This window comes from Peromyscus californicus, unplaced genomic scaffold (genome assembly GCF_007827085.1).
Source record: "Peromyscus californicus insignis strain IS unplaced genomic scaffold, ASM782708v3 Scaffold_6__1_contigs__length_162567912, whole genome shotgun sequence".
NCBI classification, from domain to species: Eukaryota; Metazoa; Chordata; class Mammalia; order Rodentia; family Cricetidae; genus Peromyscus; species Peromyscus californicus.
In genome coordinates, this window is record NW_026294584.1 from 159,255,851 (window position 1) to 159,277,508 (window position 21,658).

General features: G+C 45.0%; 1 protein-coding gene across 1 annotated transcript; it reads left to right on the forward strand.

Moving 5' to 3' along the window:
* The first annotated feature begins 494 nt into the window (after positions 1-494).
* On the forward strand, positions 495-20,385 carry Smco2 (single-pass membrane protein with coiled-coil domains 2). The gene is made up of 9 exons (XM_052721353.1): positions 495-1,229; positions 3,847-3,952; positions 6,863-6,993; positions 7,971-8,120; positions 9,730-9,805; positions 12,186-12,242; positions 15,009-15,065; positions 15,601-15,779; positions 20,187-20,385. Exons 1-9 carry the CDS (start codon positions 1,105-1,107, stop codon positions 20,383-20,385), a joined length of 1,080 nt encoding a protein of 359 aa, XP_052577313.1. The 5' UTR covers positions 495-1,104.
* Positions 20,386-21,658: the final 1,273 nt, after the last annotated feature.

Consider the following 21,658-nt stretch of genomic DNA (forward strand, 5'->3'; position numbering starts at 1 on the left):
AAGTTCCGTCTGGGAGTAGGAACTGGAGAAATGGCTGGGCTGTTAGCACCTGCTGTTCTTATGAAGGTGTAGCAGAAGTTATCCTGTTCCTGCCCGGCTCCCGTGGCCCTCAGACCCAAGTAAACACACAGATGCTTATATTATTTATAAACTGTATGGCCATGTGGCTCAGGCTTCTTGCTATCTAGTTTTTATATCTTAAATTGACCCATTTCTATAAATCTATACCTTGCCATGTGGCTCGTGGCTTACCAGTACTTTACATCCTGCTCCTCATGGCGGCGGCTGGCAGCATCTCCTGACTCAGCTTTCCACTTCCCAGACTTCTTCTCTCTCTTTGTCCCACCTATACTTCCTGCCTGGCTACTGGCCAATCTGCACTTTATTTATTAACCAATCAGAGTAACACATTCAGAGTATACAGAACATCCCACAGCATGAAGGATTCGGGTTCTGCTCACAGCCTTCCATACAAACATTTTCTGTTTTAAAGTTCAATTTAGAAATATTTCTCTAAATCCTGAAGACTCTGTATGATACTAACTTTGATCTAATGATCCCAGTTCTAGGAAAGTGGCCTGAGTAGCTAGGGGTGCACTGGCCATGCTTGATGAGGATGCTCATTACTACATCATGCTAGTGAGGAACTGGAAACGACACAGTTGTCAGCGTTGGGAAACACCAAACAAATACCAGGTCTAGCGACAGAAAATGATAGGCTGAAATTGCCTTAGTGGTCAAGTCTCTGGTTATTTGGACCTGAAATACTAGTGATTTTATATTCTCTTTTCTAGTTTTTGCAATGTGTATATTACATAATCAGAAATAACTTATAAGCATAGAGTTCTGCCCCAATAATGGTGGTTATGTGTGTCTCTGTGATGCCCCTATTCTAGGGTGATCTGCAGACTTTGGCATGAGTGGCATCCTTGGGAACAGTCCTTCCTCTGCACACTTGAACAGGGACTCTCAGGAGCTTGCTTTGGGGTCTCATAGAATGGACAGCCAGCGTGGCAGGGTGGGAAACAGAATTAGCCACATGTGAGAGGACACTGCTGCTCTTGTTGACAGCACTCCCGTCATTGTCCTTGTAGCGCTGAAGTAATGGCTGTCACACCCGCAGCCCTCAGTAATGAGATGTCCCTGCAGATGAGGACAGTGGCCAAGGAACAACTGACTGAGAAGAACAGTGACTTTCTCCAAAACGTCAGTGTGACTGAAGGTGTGAAGTAAGTCAGGGCTGAGCTCACAGGAGCCACTTCTGGGGACCTGCCTAGAGACTTCCTGAGGCCAGCAGGAGGCAGATAATGAGAGATTTCAAGTTCAGAGTCAGGGTGGATGTTTTTTTCTCCAGTTCATCTAATTTTAACTCATAAATATCTACCAAAGTATGGCTAGAATGAGGCCTCATCAGGCAGAACTGGCAAGACTTGATTTCCATTTGGGAAGTTGGTTGTTTCATGTTGATTACTTCATGGCTGCCTTATCGATAGTTGCAGCCATTTAGAATGCATATTAACAGTACATTAGTTACATAATCATGCGTTTACCAGTGAGGATGGAATTGGGCCCTTAACTAGGCCAATGGGTAGCTCTTGTTGCTGTTGATTATATTTGAGATAGTGTCTCACTGTGTAGCCCTGGCTGGTCTGGAACTCGTTAAGTAGGCCAAGCTGGCTTTGGATTCAGAGAGATCTGCTTGCCTTTGCCTCCCAATTGCTGGGATTAAGGATAATTTCCATAAGCCTATGGATGCCAGGGTCCTTTCCTAAGTCTGAGTATTCGTTACTCTTCTCTCTGTGACAAAGCACCATGACCAAGGCCGTTTATAGAAGAAGGAGTTTATTGGGCTCACAGTTCCAGAGGGTGAGTTCCCAGAGTGGAGCAGGTGCAGCAGGCGGCAGACACATCTTGGACTGCAAGCACACAGTGGGAACAACAACCTGGAAAGCCTGCCTCCAGCTACACACTTCCTCCAATGAGGCCACACTCCCAAATCTCCCAAACAGCGGCATCAGTTAGGGACCAAGTTGCCAAATGTCTGAGACTATGGGGACATCTCCTTCAATCCACCAGCACAGAGTAGGTGTGAAGTGTCCCCAGCCCATTTCTGGGCTCAGGGTCCACAGACATGGAACTACCTACTAAAGACATGCATTGTAAGGTTGTTGTGATTCATTTTTTTTAAAAATGTGTATATGTGTCATATATATGCAGTTTAGTAAAGTAATAACAGCTTATAGGAGATGGGCGACGGGCTCTAAGACTGTCGCTACACAGGAGAGAAGAGGACTGAGCTGTGAACACACAGGGCGGAACTGCCTGTCCCTGCACTGGTGTGTACACACACACACACACACACACACACACACACAGGAACTGCCTGTCCCTGCGCTGGTGTGTACACACACACACACACACACACACACACACACACACACACACACACGCACATGAACTGCCTGTCCCTGTGCACACACACACAGCACACAGACAGGAAGATGTCCATTACAGCACTGCTTGTAACATTATTTTCCTGGGGTGCTATTGGGACTGTTCAGTTGGCAAAGTGCTTGTCACACAAGCATGAAGAGCCAAATAGAGTGTGACATCGCTTACCTCTAACCCAGTGCTGGGAGACAGAGACTGGGGGAACCCAGGAGTTTGCCTCGCCTGCCAGCGAAGCCAAAATTTCAGTGAGTTCCAGGTTCAGTGAGAGACCCTGACTCAAACAATAAGATGAGTAATAGAGGAAGACATCCATGTTGATCTTTTTGGCCTTTGCACACACACATGTACACAACATGGATACACATACACCCCCCCACACACACACCAGATAAAAAATGATCATACTACCCCAACACAGAGTCCTGCATATAAAGCAGTCTTTATGTACTAATATGAAATGGACTTCACATAGGTTATTACAAAGGAACTTCAGAAGGAAATATATAAATGTACTTCTGTATAGACCTGTAGAAACTTGCATGCTTGTCATACCCTCTATGGGAGAATAAAGAGTAAAGAATTAAGAACATGGTAGGTGTACTAAATATTTAAAACTGTTGTGGTTTAAAGGTGGTTTTGTGTGTTTGAACACTTGGTCCCATCATTTGGTGCTGTTTTGGAAGGCTGTGGGATCTCCGTGAGACCCAGCTGGAGGAAGTAGGTCGCTGGGGAGTGAGCTTTAGAGGCTGGAGCTGGGTCCTTTTCCTGCTGATCTCTGCTTCCTTATTGCCAACTGGATGTGAGCAGGCATAAGCTACCTCCCCCGTACCCTCTTCACCATGGACTGTTCCCTTTACTGTTCCTTCTCAGGAATTGGTCACAGCGATGAGAAAGGCAACCAGCATGTCTTAGTTTCTTTCCCCATTGCTGTAGTTAAATAATAACAACAACAAAAGCAATCCTGGCAGAGAGGGTTTATCTTGGCTCACAATTCAAGGCACAGTCTGTATCGATGGATAAATCAAGGCAATGGTCTCTGCCTACCCACCCTCTGGAGCCTGTGTTTTTGAGGCTTCACTCTTTGCTCTTTCTTTACTGTTTTCTTTCCCACACATGTAAATGCAAATAGCAGCAATTTGGAATTTGGAATCTCATTGATAAAAATTTATGGATTCCGCCAACAAATATTTATGCAGCTCTATTTCTCTTCTGCAAAATGCACTATATATGACATTATCCACCAGGACAAAGTCAGTACGAGGGTAGCAGATATTCCCTGGGGCTGGGGAGTGTCTCATGGGTCTCCATTAAAAGCGTGTAGAACAGAGGACCAGGCCAGCCTCCCATGGTGCAGTAACAACCTTTATCTGCTTTGTGTCGTCTGCAATTGCTAAGGGAAATAGTCAAAATGGAGCACACCTCGGACAGACCAGAGGAAAAAGACAAATTTTCGAGAAACCTACAGACTGATTTCCTTCACAAGATGGACACTAAAATATGGGTAAGCTAAGCTGGGCCTGATGGTATATGCTTGTAATCCCAGTCTTTGGGCGGTGAACATAGGAGAATGATGAGCTCAGGGTCAGCCTTGGGTACAATAGACCCAAACACAAGCAGACCAAAAAGAAAAAGGAGTCAGAGAGACATAAATGTCATAGCAGGTAAAGAAATGACCTCACCTGTGTCTCAAAGCAGGAAGAACATGCCAAGGCTTTCCTCTCCATAGGTGTAACACTGCAACCAAGAGAGGCAGGTATGGCACTGTTTCCTGGACACTGCTGTCTACACACAGGGTCTTCCTAACTTTCCCATGGACCCCTGTGCCTTAAGTCATTTGTGTCTGTGAGGATCCGTTATCACTGGTATCGGCCACCTTAGAGCAGATGTTATGTGTAAAATCATCCCCTGCCTGAATGTCTTCCAACAGAATTCATTCATTCGGCCTTGACTCCATCTCCAGGGGGAATACCTCCTCTTCCTGCTTCTGGTACGTCTCGGCTTTCACTGGCTGCGCCTGCTCACTGCTGTCTCTGTCTCCATCTCCCTGCACCTGTCCCACAGCTATGTCTTCTCCTCTGTCTCACATGAGGGCCTTCTCGCTGGATTTGGGAGCTGCCCAGATAATCTATGATGACCCGATTGCAAGCTCTTTTAACTCAGTGACAAAGTTTACAAAGACTTTTGTCCAAATAAGGTGGCATGTACCGTGTTGGGACACGGGCGTGTGTTCCTGGTGCCAGCAGTTAATCCGCTGTGTTACATGAACGTTGGTGAGCCATCTGCACGAAGGCTGAGAGCATTTCCAACCTGTCTGTGCCCCCTCAAGTCTACTTGAGGATACATACTGCTTTCTGAAGAGCGCTGAGGTGTGTGCAGTGGCCTTGGCTGGGGTTTACTCGGGTATCTTGGTGAGGAACACCTCTGTTCTGCCTACCCCAAGCTTTTCTCTTTCCAGTTTAAAACTTGTTTTATTAAAGCACAGGAGTTTTGCTTAAAACTTCCTCAAAGAACTATTTTATGGTAAAGTTAAAAAAAAAAAAGAGGTGCTCTAAGGTAAGTTACTGTCATTTCTCGGTCATTTTTGCATGTGTAGTGTTGAAATGCCAAAGAATGACTTTAGAATAATGTGGTGATACTGTGTCCCCCAATATATTGTGCACCCTAATAAACTTATCTGGGGTCAGAGGACAGAACAGCCACTAGACAGGCATAGAGGCCAGAAAATGGTGGCACACACACCTTTAATCCTAGCATTCCAGAGGCAGAGATCCGTCTGGATCTCTGTGAGTTCAAAGCCACACTGGAAACAGGCAGGCATGGTGACTCACGCCTTTAATCCCATCACTTGATATCTCAGGTCTTGCTTGGGAAAGACACATGCCTTTAATCCCAGGAAATGATAGCAGGAAACAGAAAGTTATATAAGGCTGAGGACCAGGAACTAGAGGCTTTTTAAGCTTTTAGCTTTTAGCAGCAGTTCAGCTGAGATCCATTTGGATGAGGACTCAGAGGCTTCCAGTTTAAGGAAACAGGATCAGCTGAGAAGTTATTGAGGCGAGGTGAGGTTAGCTGTTACTTGTTCTGTCTCTCTGATCTTCCAGCGTTCACCCCAATACCTGGCTCTGGGTTTGTTTTTTATTAATAAGACCTTTTAAGATTTGTGTTACAGAATTTTTTTTAAAAAACAAAGCAAGACAGAGAGAGAGAGAGAGAGAGAGAGAGAGAGAGAGAGAGAGAGAGAGAGAGAAACAGGAAGAAAGGAATTCTATGCATAAATACAACAGAGCAGTCTATTTCTCTCAAACCCTTTGCCATAAGATAAATAACAAGAGATCATAGAAGCACAGAACAATGGTCAGGCGTGTTCTTACAGCTGCACCTTAAAATTGTTAGCATTCACAGCATTCGCTTTATCTTTGTGTGTATAAATAGATGCACTTTACTAAGCCATTTAAAAGTAGGACAAACATAACAACTTGTCCCTGTTGCCTCCAGAAAGCATCTCTAAAAATAAAGATTTTCTTCTATGTATCCAAAATACTGTCAGCACATCTAAAGAAATCAACAGTTTGACACATAGAGGAGTCTAATCTTCTCATTCTCTCAATATTCCGGTTTCCTCAATTATGCCTCAAATGTTTTTAGAGCTATGTCATTTTTAAAGATTCATTTGTGTATTTTATGTGTATAAGTGTTTTCCCTACATGTGTGTCTGTGCATCATGTGCATTCCTGGTGCCCTCAGGGTCAATAGAGGGCATCAGATTCCTTGGAACTGGAGTCACAGGTGATTGTGAGCTGAGAACTGAACCTAGGTCCTAGAGCTGTACTTTTCTTTTTTAACTAACATTGGAACAAGATCTATGCTGTGCACTTAGTATTCATAGCTCAGTAGATTGGCTGAGTATGAAACACTTGTACTTGGCCTTTTGTGATGTTGAGGGCTCCCACCCTTGTTTTGTTGTGGCCTTGTTATGCAGCCCAGGCTGGCCTATAACTCACTATGTGGCCTAGGCTGGCCCAGACTCACTGTGTCAGCCAGACAGCCCTCATACTCATGGCAATCTCCTACCCCTTCCTCCTGAGGGCCAGGGGTACAGATGTGCACTCCTGACTGTCTGGTGTTGAGTTTTTGAAGAGACTAGAAGAGCTGTGTCATTTGAGTCAAGTTTTGGAGTCCATGATTGGGTGCATTTCTACTGTTCACCCTAAAAACAACTCTTCCTGGGATGCTGGTGCTGGGAAGCCTACCTACCCCAGCCTGCTGCACGGCAGAGGCCTTGTCTCCCTATCTCATCCATGCACTAGAAGGCAGGGGGCCTCGACAGGCTGTGTCAGGTAGGGCTGAAGGAGCCAGGATCTCTCACGGTTACCCATTTGTTCTACTTTTCTTCCGTCATCGGCTCATGCAGGATACGTTGGAGCAGGAATCTAAGCACAGCCAGGACCCACCAAGCAATCCGGATGAGCAAGAAGTAACTCTTGTTTGTGAAGACCCTCAAGTATCACTGTCACAGTTTTCAGAGAAGAGCACCCCTGCACCGTAAGCTTGGACATGACCGGTGGGGAGCGCTGAGTGATGTGGGGGAGAAGCTTAGTAAGGAATTCAGAGAAAGCCTGTTGAGCCATGCAGCATCCACATGCGCAGGGACGGGCCCACCCTGCCCAGCGAGACTGCAGAGTCAACCAGTCCTGAGCCGAAGACACTGCCAGAGCCGCCAGGCCTTTTGAGTGTCCTTGGATTTGGAGCTGAGAATTGATGCACATCTTAAAAGTCTCAGATAACTGCTTACATGTGAAAATCATCCCAAGAATCACTAAAAGCCTGCCACGAAGCCCTTGAGTGTCACCTCCCGTTGTCCACCTCTCCTCCCCTGCCACTATCCTAACGTTCATTACATAGAGGGGGATTTCAAATGCATCTATTTTAGGGCTGGGGCAATAGCTCAGGGCTGGGGAGTACTTGCTTAGTGTGTGTGAGGCCCTGGGTTCAATCCTTAGCATTGAGAAAAATACATATTTTTTTTAAAAAGTATGGGTATGAAAGTTTTGCCTGCATCATGTATATATGTACACTGCATGTGTCCCTGAAAAAGTCAGAAGAGGTTATCAGCTCCTCCGTCCCTGGAATTATGGATGGTTATGAACCACCCTATGGGTGCTGGGAATCAAACCCAGGTTCTGTGCAAGAGCAACAAGTGCTTGAAACCAAGTGAGCCAATTCTCCAGCCCCGTGTAAAACTTTTAAGAGCTGGACATGTAGCTCTGTGGTAGGGTTCTTACTTGGTGTGAGGTCCTGGGTTTGAGTCTCAGTAACACACATACATATTTTGCAGGATTATTTGCTTTATCCAGGCTTTTAAAGACCTGCTTATACAGATAAATAAACGGCCACCTGGCCCATTTTGGTGCTGGGAAACACACACATAGATCAGCTTGTCAGTCAAAGGAAGAGCGTTTAGAGCTGTGTGAAGTGTTTTCCACTTCCTACCTTCCGATGATCAGATTCTGTTTCTGCAGGACCCCAGAGAGCTCAATCCTCAAGCTGAGCTCCTGGAATGCAAAGATGGGTCTACAAATGAAAGAACTTGGAGCTGACCACGTTGACTGGTTGGAGAAGATCAACGGCATTATACAAAAGATAAACAATACAGAAAGCACAGTGAAGAGGTAAACACTCGATATTGGGGTTGGCAGGAAAACAGTGGGATGCCTCATAGCTTTAAAGCTCAGAACATTGTGGGCGCATCAGTGAAGCCTCAGGGCAAGAAGCAAAGACCCAGGGCTGGAAGTCAACATCCCGGATTACTTCAGAGCTCTATGAGTCTCTCCTCTCAATGACTTCTCCCATACACTTTTTATTTAAAACTGAGTTATTTATCAAAGAGATGCACACAGGTACCCAGAGGGTGTGCATACTCTCTCTCTCTCTCTCTCTCTCTCTCTCTCTCTCTCTCTCAACTTATTTTTATCATTTTTACCTATGTGTGTATTATGCATGTGGGTACATGCATGTAAGCACAGGTGCCCAGGAGGCCAGAAGCATCAGATCCTCTGGAGCTTGAGTCACAGGTATCTGTGAGCCTCCATGTGGATCCTGAGAAAGCAGCATGGCCTTTAACTGCTGAGCCATGTCTCCTGGGCCCTGCAGGGTCTCATGTAGCCCAGGCTAACCCCAAGCTCTGTGTATCTGAGCAGAATTTTGAGCTACTACTCCTGCCTCCACTTCCCAATTATGGAATGTGCTACCACAGCCTGTATTATGCTGGGATTTGAACTCAGGTCTTGATGAATGCTAGGCAAGCAGTCCACTGAGCTCCACCTGCATTAGAGAGACTGAGTTTGAATCCTGATGCCCGTTTATTGGGAGAATCAATCAACCTTTCTAAGGACTTGCCTTTCCTTATCTATAAAAAGTTACTAATGGTACCCTTGTCACTGGCTTATTTTGAGGTTGATACGCAGTCAGTGATGAACAAACAGAAGCTCTTACTGAAGGTCAGCATCTGAAGACTTGATTTCCCTACCACGTTCCACCCTCTTCCCTAGCACAAAGGCACTGCATTCCTAGCTGTTTCCTCTTTACCTGTCACAAAGTGTCTGTTCGTACACACCCCATCCAGGTGGACCTTCCTGTCCTCCAAAGCATTAAAAAGGATCCAAATCCCACACAAATGTATTTTCTCTTTTAAATTAAAGTATAATTATATTACATGACAATTGTGTTTTTTAATGTTAAGGTCCTGTGAGTTTCACAAATGCATGTAGTTATGAAAGCAGCACCGTGAGGACACACCTTGATCCATCACAAAATCCATTATTTCCTTCTTTCCTTGTGTTTGCTTTAAGACTGTGTCTCATGTAGCCCAAGCTAGCTTGGCACTCCTGATCCTCCTGCCTCCATCTCCTCAGTGGGATTAGGTGTGCACCACCACACCCAACATGTTGCTGAGTTGAAGGTTCATGATACAGTCTGGATGAAAGTCCAGATACTCAGAATTTGGATTTTCAAACGTCACTGTCTGGCTGTGGCTACAGCTCAGTGCCTCTCTGCACAAGTCCCTAGGTCCAGTCCCAGGACTGGAGAGACAGCTCTTTCCCAGCTTGTACCTTTTCTTTCCACACCTTCAACAGCCTCTCTCAAGAAGCTGACACTCACACCCCCTTTGTGACCTTCTAGGTAGCACAGCACTTCATTTCTGAAAGATCGGAAATCTCTCCCATGTTGGATGATTGTTTTCTCAACTCACAGGACTTAGTTCATTTGTTATCTTTGTAGCCTGTTAACTGAGGTGATATCCCTGGAAAACCAGTCTGAACATTTGGAGGACCCTGATCAGGAAACAAACATTGAGGTAAGCTGGGTTCAGACTTCAGCCTCCACCTCCCTCCAAACAGATCAAAGCTAGAGGGAAAACATGCTTCCATCACAGACTGCCAGGCCCCTTCCTCCAGGGGACACCGATTCCCTTGTTTGATGATCAGAATCCTGAACTCCACTTGGCTTCCCTCCTCATAGTCTTGATGCGCTCTTCATGAGGACGCAGGCCTTAAAGGAGACCTGTCTGCCTGAATCTCAGAATCTCAGCCCTGCTAGTTCAGAGAAAACATCTAGGAAGTGGGAATTTGTTAACTGTGTCCTTAGAAATAAAGAGCTGACTATGTGGCTTTGGATGACTTCTTGATATGTTCTTGTGTTGTTTCCAAATTTCTAAAGCATCTTATTTCTTTATCTCTTTATGTTCTTAGAGATACTTCTCAGAGAAAGTTTTTTTCCTTTGATGTTTATTTTTAATTTTTTATTGTAAGTTATATATTTATTGTATGTCTCTGTGTGTGCATGCATTGAGCATATATGTATTTGTTCATGTGTGCATGGTGTGTATGCGTGTATAGTGTGGATGTGTGCATTGTGCGGATGCATGCAAGTATGTGCTGTGTGCTGTGTGCGTGTGCGTGTGCGTGTGCGGCGCGTGTGTGTGTGTGTGTGTGTGTGTGTGTGTGTGTGCATAAATGGAGGTCAGAGACAACTTGCCAGGTTTTCCTCTTTCTACCTTGTGGGGCCCAGGGATGTAAGTCAGGTTGGTACTTTTACCTGTTGAGCCATCTCCCTGATCTAGCAGTAAGGTTGTTTTTGTTTTGTTTTGAGACAAGGCTCTTCTCTTAAACATAGGTTGATCTGGGGACTCATTATGTAGACTAACCTGTAGGCAGAGTTTCCTGTCTCAACTACTAGCTCCAAAATAAACATACAGAGACTGTAATATTAATGATAAATGCTTGGTCTGTAGCTCAGGCTTGTTACTAGCTAACTCTTACATTTTTAAATTAACAGTTTCTATTAATCTACATTCTGCTACCTGGCTTTACCTCTCTTTCATCTTGTAGCTCCTGTTTCCTCTCCATATCTGGGATGATGACTCCTCTGACTCCCTCTTCTTCTTCCCAGTGTCCATTAGTCTGATTTTCCTGCCTAATCTTATTCTTGTGCAGCTATGAGGCCAGTCAGCTTCTTTACTAAACCAATCACAATGACATATATTCACACAGTATAAAGGGATATTCCACACTAACCTTGTTAGTTTGTGCTGACCTTGAACTCTCAAGCAAGGCAGGCTGCATCAGTCTCCCCAGTGCTGGTGAGCCACCACACTCAGGGAGACTTGTGTCTGAGGTGGGGACTTGAGATCATTGGAAAGGAGAAGGTGTCACACATTTTTGTATGAAACTGTGTTGGAGCTGTGCAATTTTGTGTACATGCTAAAAGCAAAGCATAACAAATACCACACATGAGCTTAAGAACCAGAAGCAGGTCCAAATGCCCTCCAATCGATAGACTGATAAAGCCATCTCTTGTGTGCACAAGGGGAACACCATCCTGAAATAAAAAGGACCACTGGAATATCTGATTCTCCGCAGCCGCAATGAGTGATCTCAGACACAGCGGGCTATTTGAAAGATGCCAGCTCAGATGGCTTCAGACTTCATGATCCAGTCATGTAACAAAAAGGCAAAACCCACAGGGAACAGAGTAATGGCGGTGCGGGCAGTTAGCTGGAGCTGAAGAGAGGAAGGAAGGAGGCAGTTAAAAAACTGACCCTGGAAGTCTGTCCTCCCTGCACCTGGGAGGTGGAGGCAGAGGGATCGGGGAGTCCATGCTCACCCTCCTGATAGTACAACTCCTTATTAAACCAAGTGATTTGGTGACTGGTGATGAGTTAATGTGGTACTAAATGAGGGTGAATATATAACCCCCATATGTTGACCACATGCCACTGATGGTTGCTGGCTGCTCAGGTATGACCCAGTGCTCCTGGTTTACTTGTATTGGACAAGCCCAATGCCGGGAGCTTGGGGTTCACTTGCATAGGGTATGGCCAATCATACCTTTAAAAAAAGTTTTGTGTGTATGTGTCTGCTTGTCTGTATGTGTCCCATTCATGTCGTGTTCACAGAGGCCCAAAGAGGGCATCAGATCCCCTGGAACAGCAGTTACAGATGGTTGTGAGCCACCATGTAGGTGCTGGGGATCAAGTCTGGATCCTCTACAAGAGCAGCCAGTGTTTGAACCACTGGGCCATTTCTCCTGCGCCACCAACTGTATCTTACTGACATAATTTGATGTTGGCTTTTATAAATCAACATATTATAAGGGGGGAAAATAACTATGAAATCTGACATTGGTGGACCATGCATGTGTTTCTCCTAAAAATTGTTTCTATCCTTATGTTATAGGAGAAGATCATAGGAATTAGAAAGCAATTAAAAGAAATGAACATCAAATTGGCCCAGGTAATGAGGCATCTTTATAAACCAGGAGGAAAAACAGCCCTTGAAAGCATAGAACTTAAAAGTCAAAGGAAGGGTACTCAGAAGTTAGCATTTGGAGGGGACTGAGTGTTACTATGCTCATTTTCAGAAGAACAATCCTATGATTTCAAGATGAAGTGGCTCAGTAGTAGAGCTTTTGTGAGACATGTTCGAGGGATCTAGGTCCAATCTATAGCTACACACACACACACACACACACACACACACACACACACACACACACACACACCCCAGATAAAAAGAGCCGCTCCCAGGCCAGCAAGAGGACTCGGGGTGAAGCAGCTTGCCGCCAAACCTGACAACTTGAGTTTGAACTCTGGAATCCACACCATGAAAGGAGAGAACAGACTGCTGTGTATTGTCCTCTGACCCCAGCACATGTCCCATGGCATGAATACTGCCAGCTACAAATAAACAAATGTGATAAAGAGTGAAGAAAACGTAAAAATCCACTTTTGCTCTTCCCTTCTCATTTATATTAACATCACATGGAGCATCACATATGTACCATTTTTTTTCTTCTAACAAGTAACACATACTTATTTTGGCAATTAAAACAATATGAAAGTAAGTCACATAACAATGGAAAATAGCTGGTTATGGTGCCACACACTTTTAATTCTGGCACTTGGCGGGGCAGAGGCAGGCAGATCTTTGTGAGGCCAGCCTGGTCTACAGAGCTAGTTTCAGGACAGCCAGGGCTATGTAAAGAGACCTTGTCTCCAACAAACAAACAAAATCAAAAAGAAGAACCTAGACCCTTCAAAGATAAGCACAGTGAGCACTTTTGTGTGTTTATGTTCTTCTAAACACCACATTGATTTTCACACTGAATAATGTTGTCGTCAGATGCACCTCTCTTGAGCTTGTCTTTTCCCAGGCCACTTTTCCTCAGAATTTCCAGTGCCAGGGAGATGTCATCTTTGGTCACTGCTGTACAACTTGAGACTGATGTTGGAGTTTATTAGCCTTGTTTTCTTGGACAGTTGGGATTTTGTATATGAGTATTTATCCCATGAGAAACTGAGCCTTCAGAAGTCCTGGGGCGACGGCCGTGGCTCGGTGACTGTCACACACAGGGCCCAGGGTTCGACCACCAGCTCCTGATAAACCAGGCTTGGTGGCACACACGTGTAATCCCAGCGCTTGGGAGAAGAAGGCAGGAGGATCTGAATTCAAGTTCATGCTTGGCTGCACAGAAAATTGGAGGCCAGCTTGGAAGATGTGAGAGCCTTTCTCAAAAAAAAAAGAAAAAAAATAAGAACAAAAAGAACAAAAAGCCTCTGCCTGCTGCTGTCAGTGCGCCTTTAATAATCAAAACAAGACTATGTGTTCTCTCCTAGACAGCCTGCTGGAGATTCGGGAAGCAAATGGGAGAGGGCTTATCCCACAAGTGACTCCTGCTGAGCCAGAGCCCGGATAGTCAAGCTGATGTGATGAGATCTTATATTGATACCTTAGAAAATTTTTTTTAACCTATTTAAAAAATACTTTATTTTCTCATAAACCTACTCTTTCACCAGCTTCTATCTTGATGGAAGACTTTTGTTTTTAATAGTATGTGTACGGATGGTTTTATCAGCATGTATGTCTGGGTACCACATACATGCAATGCTCATGGAAGCCAGAAGAGTGTGCTAGATTTACTGGAATTGGAGTTACAGGTGGTTGTGAGCCACCACGAGGGTGCTGAGAACTGAGCCCGCATCCTCTGCAAGAGCAGCCAGTGTCCTTAACTGCTGAGCCATCTCTCTAGCCCTAGATTTTTAAGGAGCATAAAAGGTGTAACAAACAGACAGAATGGCTTACTAGAGGCTGTTGTATAAACTTATACTTTTATCTTATTTATACGTATATGTGTGTGCTATGCATGAGCGTGTGCATACATATTTGCATGGGCACAGGTGAGTGTGCTGGTGCCTGTGTGTGTGTGTGTGTGTGTGTGTGTGTGTGTGTGTGTGTGTACAAGTGCATGAGGCCTGAAGTTAATATCAGGCATTTTTCTCAATTGCTCTCCACTTTATTTTGAGGCAGGGTCTCTCAATCATCCAGAGGGCTCTAGTTCTGGCTAGTCTAACCAGTTTGCTCTGAGATGCTCCTATCTCTGCCTCTCAGGCAGCTCCCATGCCTGTCCAGCTCCTATGTGGGGTCCGGGGCATCTGAAATTTTACCCTCAGACTTGCAAGGAAAATGCTTCATCGACTGAGCCAACTTCTCAGCCCCTAAATTTATTGATTCATTTATGTATTTATTCATTTTTGAAACAGAATCTCACTCACAGCCCTGGCTGGCCTTGAACTTGCAGAGATTCGCTTGCCTCTCCCTCTGTGTGCTGGGATTAAAGGCAAGCACCCCTACACTGGGGGATTTATACTTACAAAGGACTGAAAATAACCCATGTTGATCTTGGCTATTCTTCTTGTAATATGCAGTTCATGACCTGATCCGTAAACAGTTTGCCTCACGTTTCTTCCATCACTGTTTTCATTCATTTGCTTTTGTGGTGCGGAGCACGGAGCGCAGAGTCCTGTATGTGGCAGGCTAGCGTTGCACCACGGTGCTGCAGCCTCAGACCCAGAAATCCACTGTCACGGAAGCTGCCACTGAGTAAACGTGAATCTCTCAGCACAGCCACTTTGTATGTGGTGCAAAAATGAGAGATTTTATTATGTATAAACCAGAAAGATGTGCTTGTCAGTGTACTCAGACCTGTGGATGTCTTTTCAGGTCGACGCTTGCAATGAAGTCCGTGAATTAAAGGAGAAGCTCATTGAACGGATAGAGGTGAGATGCCCCAAGTTCACCTCTCCAAGCATGTCAGTTGGGTTCCAGCTAAACCTGGCAGTTCTTTCACAAAGCTAAATTACACCTCATTCTGGTCTCTGGTTGGTCACATGTCTTCTTTTTCATCCCTTAGGCCTTGGGCCAAAAGAACCCTGATGGTTTCTGGTATGTCTCACTTTACTCCTCTGCCTCTCACCTCTTAGTCATCTGTTCTCTGTGTCTACATGTTCTGAATTCTGCAAGGTTCAGTGCAAACGACATCTCTTTCCCAGATCTCTCCTGTCTCTCTTACCCAGAGAAATAAGTTCATCTCTGAGTTTCTTCCCTGACACCTTAGATGTGGGGGGGAAATGTGAATGTGTGGCTGAAACAATTAACAGATGGGTTATTACCCTGCTATTTCAGTGGTGCTGGCTCATCAGTGTCCCTGGGTAGGTGGTCCTCACCCCACCAAGCCTCAGCCACACTCCTTAGCATGCCTCTTGCTCTAATGTACATGGATGTTTAGTTGTGTGTTGTTAAATTTTCTCCCCAGAGCTTTTATAAGGAAATGAACGTACTGAACACTAAGCTGGAGATGTACCACACGCAAGGAAGGGAGACAGACTCCCACAGCTCTGAAGACTCAGATGCGGAGCAAACAGAGCCCCTGCTTCCCGAGGCTTCGCCAACCCCTTCAGGGTCACACACTCCTCCCTACTTACTCCCCGTGTGGTGAGTAAGGAAAAGGGGCTGGCACGGGCTGGACGGACTTATCCAGTGTGATCAGGAGTGGTGGCATGCACCTTTAATCACAGCACTCTGGGGCAGAGGCAGTGGATCTCTGAGTTCTAGGCTAGATTGGTCTACATAGTGAGATCATGTGCATGCATATGTGTATGTGTACCTGTGCATGTATGTGTGTGTATGTGTGTGTATCTAGCTTCACAACACAGGAACTATTTTAAGACTCATTGGATATCTTCAGATGTTGACTAAAGTGTTTTCTTTTGTAAATTTTGTCTGTTAATTGAAGTCATAGGATTTTTCTCATTTTAACTATACAGCTATTGTATTAAGAAGTCTATAGGCACAGATAGCTTTCTTATTACTTTAGATAAATCTGCATATATGTAATACTCCTATTTTACCTGTATACAATATCTTTCTAAATCATTTTGAGATGTGTGCAATGTAGGGGACTGAACGCAGGACCTTACATATGCTAGGCAGGTGTTCTATCACCAAGAAACATCCACAGTACCTATATGACTACATCCTTTTTTAAAAATTTAAAGTTTTTTAGATTTATTTACTTTATTTTGTGTGTATGGGTGTTTGCTTGCATGTATGTATGTACACCCTATGCATGCCCGGTACCTAGGGAGGTCAGAATGGGTGCTGGGTCCCTAGAACTGGCGTTATAGATGTTGTGAACTGTCACATGGATGCTGGGGACTGAACTTGCCTTCGCTGAACCATCTCTCCCGCTCCTCCATCTACCGGTTAAAGAATGGAATTTACAGACTCTGGTCACCACCTCCACAACAGGAAACCACTGATCAAGCAGATCTGACAACTTTTGTTTGTTTAACAAGATTACTCCCTCACTCTCCTTTAAAAAAAAATCACTTTATTGTTAAGAACTCACAAATAAAACACAGCCAGATTAAGGCAGCCATTCAAACAAACACCTGCCTAGTCCCAGACCCTGTGCATGTCAGCGAGCCCCTGTCCAGCTGGAAGACACTCGGAAGCTGTGGGACTTAGGGTTTTACCCCTCACTATTATATTTTTATTGACTTACTAATCACACAAAAAAAGGAAAAAACTATGACAGAATCAAAGCTAGAGAGACAATTAACTTTATATCCTCTTTCATGACTCATGGCTTTTTTTTTTTCTTGCTTTTTCAGGACAGGGTTTCTCTGTGTAGCTTTTGGAGCCTGTTCTGGAGCTCATTCTGTAGGCCAGGCTGGCCTCGAACTCACAGAGATCTGCCTGGCTCTGTCTCCTGAGTATTGGGATTAAAGGTGTGCGCCCAGCATGTCCAGTGACTCGTGTCTTTTACTTGCCATTAATTCTTCCTTGTCACCCAACATTACCCTTTTTTAGGGTCCTTTCTAAATTCCATACAGTACTACATTTACAGACGTTTACATATAAACATGGATACATTACAGACGAGAGAACATTTTTTTCTTTGTGAGATTGCTTGACTCTGCTTAATAGTGTAGCTCCTCAGTTCATCCACTTTCCTGCCAAGTTCATAATTTCAGTTTTCTTTACAGCTGAACAGTATTCCATAGTGTAGATGTACTGTTTTCCCTACCCATTTATTTGTTGGTGGACATCTAGGTTGTTTCTATTTTCTTGCTACTGTAAATAGTGCAGCAATAAACATGGATATGCAAATGCCCTGTGGTAGGATATGGAGTTTTCTGGGTGTACATTGGGGAACCTCTACCTTATACAATATTGGAGACATACTGATGAAAATTTTGAATCTTCTCTTTTGAGACACGGTCTCCTTATGAAGCTCAGGATGGCCTTGGCAGGATCCTCCTGTGTGAGGCTAGGGCTCAGTGCTGGAATTTCGGTATCACCATCCCTGGCTTAGTTTCTTAGTCTTTGGATCCCCTTATAGAGCTGACACACCATCTTGAAGAAATAGTCCCTTCTCCAAGAAAAGACCTCCCACCCTTCCTTTCCAGCCACCAACTTAGATAGAATCCTCAGCAACCTCTTTTCTGGAGCATTTCCAGTTGTTGTTTTTGAAGGAGACCGCTGCACAGTGGGAGCTCCCTCCCAGACCCCAGATTAGGCACAAACCACACCCAAACACCTCTCTTCACAGAGATCCTTTATTAAACCGGGAAGAAAAGTCTAAGTGGCTGCAGAAAACAGCAGCAGATGACCTTGCAGGTGTCATTTTTAGAGGAGAAAAGGGGAGGTCTGTGTTAGAACAGGCTCGGACACAGTGGTAAAGGAGACAGGGGATGAGGGAGAAGGGGAAGGGGACAAGGGAAGGGTGATTTGTTCCAGAGGGACAAAGGGCTGCCTGTGGATAGAGGGGAGACAGATGTGGCACACAGGCAAAAGGCGGTTTATAAAGGCCGAAGGGGAAACCCGTGTTAGGACGAGGTGTTTAATTTTAATTGGGCATGTTAATTAGGTGAACCAAAGGGGGCTTTTGTTGGCTGTACTTTGGTAGTCAGTCCCAGGAGGAGAAAGGGGCCAAATAAGGGAATAGACTTTGGTGGGTGGCTTTGGGAATATGATCTAGTGGATTTTGGCAAGGCGGAGGGAATGGGGGAGACGGGCAAGGCTGCCAGAGCCACATGCTCTAGAGGGCTGCTGTCCCTTCAGTCTTTAGCTGTCTTTTTGTTGCCTGGTTGTAACATCATGTGTCCCTGCACCTTGCACATTATCCTGCCATGGAGCCAACATCATATTGCAGTTTAATTGTTTCAGTTCTTAAGACTATGAACTATGACCCTGGGATCTTGTCTTTATCATTTTGGGACATACACCACAATGCACAGGAAGTGTCAGATACGGTGTGACACTAGTGATGGCAATGACCTCAGAATATTCTTCTCCATAGAATCAACAGGTAGAGAAACTGTCAGGAATCAGGGACAGAGAGAAGGATGTGTAAAAGTGCTTGCCGCTGAGCATGAGGACCTGAACTTGATCCTCAGAACCCACATAACAAGCCAGTTTCAGCGGCATGCACCTGCAACCAGCATCCCCACCGCAAGATGGGAGTTGAGGACAGGAGAATGTCCCTGAAGCTCATTATCACCTAGCCTGGAGTAATCAGCTCTGAAGAATGTCTTGTAACAGTTTCCTCCAAGATTGAAGCATTCTGTCCTGCAGGGAAGCTCCTTAAGCAAGAAGGTCAACAACTCAATTAGCCTTAGGAAGTCCCTGAAACTGACCAGATTCAGCAGGCCCCTCCTTGCCAGAGTAAACAATAAAAACTGAGAGTCCCACCCCCCATCTCAGATGGAAAGAAGTTGGGTTAAAAAGATTCAGACAAGAACAGCTGCCTGGAGGAAGCAGAAGCCAGCCAGGCTGCCAGGAAGGGGTTTAGACTGTCTGCGGCGGCGTATGCAAACCACCCGAGGCGCCTGCAGAGCTGCCTGCAGGCTGTGCAGTGTGCTTCAAGTTCCCAGTTTTGTAAGCTGTCATCTGTGCTGTCTTGAGTCACTTCTGTTCCTGTAGGTAACCCCAATAAAACACACTAGTTCACCAAGTAGGACTTTGGTGGTATCCACATTTTGTGTGATACCTCTCCCCAGGAAGTGTTTTGTCTCTCGACACAGAAACAAGGGAGGTCTTATCTCAGCAAAGTGGAAGGAGAGACCTGGCCCCCGAAAGTTGTCCCCTGACCACCCCCACCCGCCATGTGCACCAGTTCTCACATACTCATGCACATTCACACACAATAATGTTTTAATCGTTGTAATATATACATATACATGTATATATATGTATATATAACTTTTCCAGAATTTTGAAAATTAAGGATTTAGTATCCATAATGTATAAAGAACTTTTATAATGCCAGGAAGAAGTACAGCCCAGATTTTAAAACGGGTAAAGGACTTGGACATTTCATCAGAAAATGTACACAGGTGGTCAGCCGCCATATGAAGAGCTATCGATGGAACTGTCCGTTAGTGAAATACAAATCGGGACACAATGTGCACACTTTATACTCACTCTAGCTGCAATATAGAATAATTTTATATGCCACTGTGTATGTCGTCATGTGTTTGGTGACTGTGTACCATTTAAAATAAATATTACAGCAATACTTTGATTCACTTGATAGAAAATTAATACATCTTTAAAAGTCGGTCAAAATCAGTGATTCTATAGTATCAAACAAAGGGGGCCCCAACTGTACCTTAGAAAGCTTGCAAGAACAAAGAGACAAATGCGGCCAAACGAGCGGGTGTGGGCGCATGCGCTGCTTCCTCCTTTTACGGACGGGACCGCGGTCATATGTCAGAGATCCCCCACCCCCACCCGCACCCCACACACCTCAGGGTGGAGCTGCAGGGATGGAGGGGCCGCACCGTCCATGAGGCTCTGTTCCGGGACTAAACACACGTGTCTTCTTCGCTGTAGGAAGCACGCACTGAAGCTCTTCCTCATGGTCTATGTGATCACCATCACTGGCCTGTCGTGTTACACACTCTTTGTGGACGCCACGTTTTTCTTCGAAAGGGTGCTGCCCAGCGTGCTGGGGCGCCGCACCATGTGGGAGCTTCGGGAGATGATGGCGCCTTTCCTGAATTTGGAAGCGGAAGATTTGCTACCATCCTAAAGATCCAAATGCTACTGATACCCGACTCTCTTCCTCGCCAATAAATTTTACATGTTCCTATATTATAGCTGTTGGCTTATTTTTCAAAAGATACCATTCAGTATTTTATAAAGGATACTGTTCTTATGTAAAGTTTAGGTGATCACAGAAAAAGTGAAAAGGATTTCATTAGTTAAACGCAGGACCTTGCTCTGTAGAGGAGGCTAGTCTCGAACTCATGATGGGAGGCCACAGCCCTCCAAGTGCTGGGACCATAGGTGTGTGCTGGGAGGCCGAGCTCTCACAGTGGCCGCCTTTACCACTTCCAGGCCCGGCTCTTCTCCCATCCTGAGTACTTCGGGACAATCATGTGTTAGCCCTCCTCCATTGCTCCTACTCTCCCTGTTTGGACTTCTGAGGCTTAGAGAAGGAAGAACTCCTTTCTTCTGTAGACTGGGGCTGGAGGGCAGTAGTGGGCATTTCTTGATTTTTCTCAATGTTCATTTTTCCTATTGACAACCTTTGAAAGAAACATCTTTCCTTAGCAAAGACAGCTACAAGGGGACCTTCCGATGATGTTCCTGCCTTTCTGTGACTAAGAGGCAGCATGCACAGGCCTGCACACTCATGAACATAATCACAAACATGTACATACATGCTTGCATGCAGGCATGCTCAGGTACACACACACACACACACACACACACACACACACACACACACGAGGTGCAGTGTGTTGTGTCAGATGTTCTCTGAGAATTTTAAGAATACGTATGCAAAGAATTGAGATGTTTGGATTTTTGTGTGTGTGTGTGTGTGTGAGTGGGTCCATTCTGTTTTTCTGCTTAAACCAGTCAGATCTAGTTCTGTTGCTTACAATTAAAAGAATTCTAAGTAATGTAGGGCAGTTTGATGTTTCATCCCTAATTGCAGGTGATGAGGAACTATGTTTGTTTTTAATATGAGAAGTAGTTCTAACTGAGCTGTGCAAGACTGGTAGAATTGTAACTGGAGTGGGTAGGCAGATGGTGTGTAAGACATTGGTTAGGGGGTGGGGATCGGCTCAGTTGGTGAAGTGTTACTCAGAGTGCATGAAGCCCTGGCTTTAGTCCTTAGCAACGTGTGAAACCAGGTGTGCTGGTGCATGTCTATAATCCCAGCACTTAGGGGGAGGCACAGGAGGACCTGAAGTTCATAATCATCCTCAACTTCATACAAAGTCAGAGGAGCCTGGGACCCTGTCTCCAAAAGCAAACAGCCCATCGGGGGTCTGGTGGGCTAAAGAGGCAGTGTC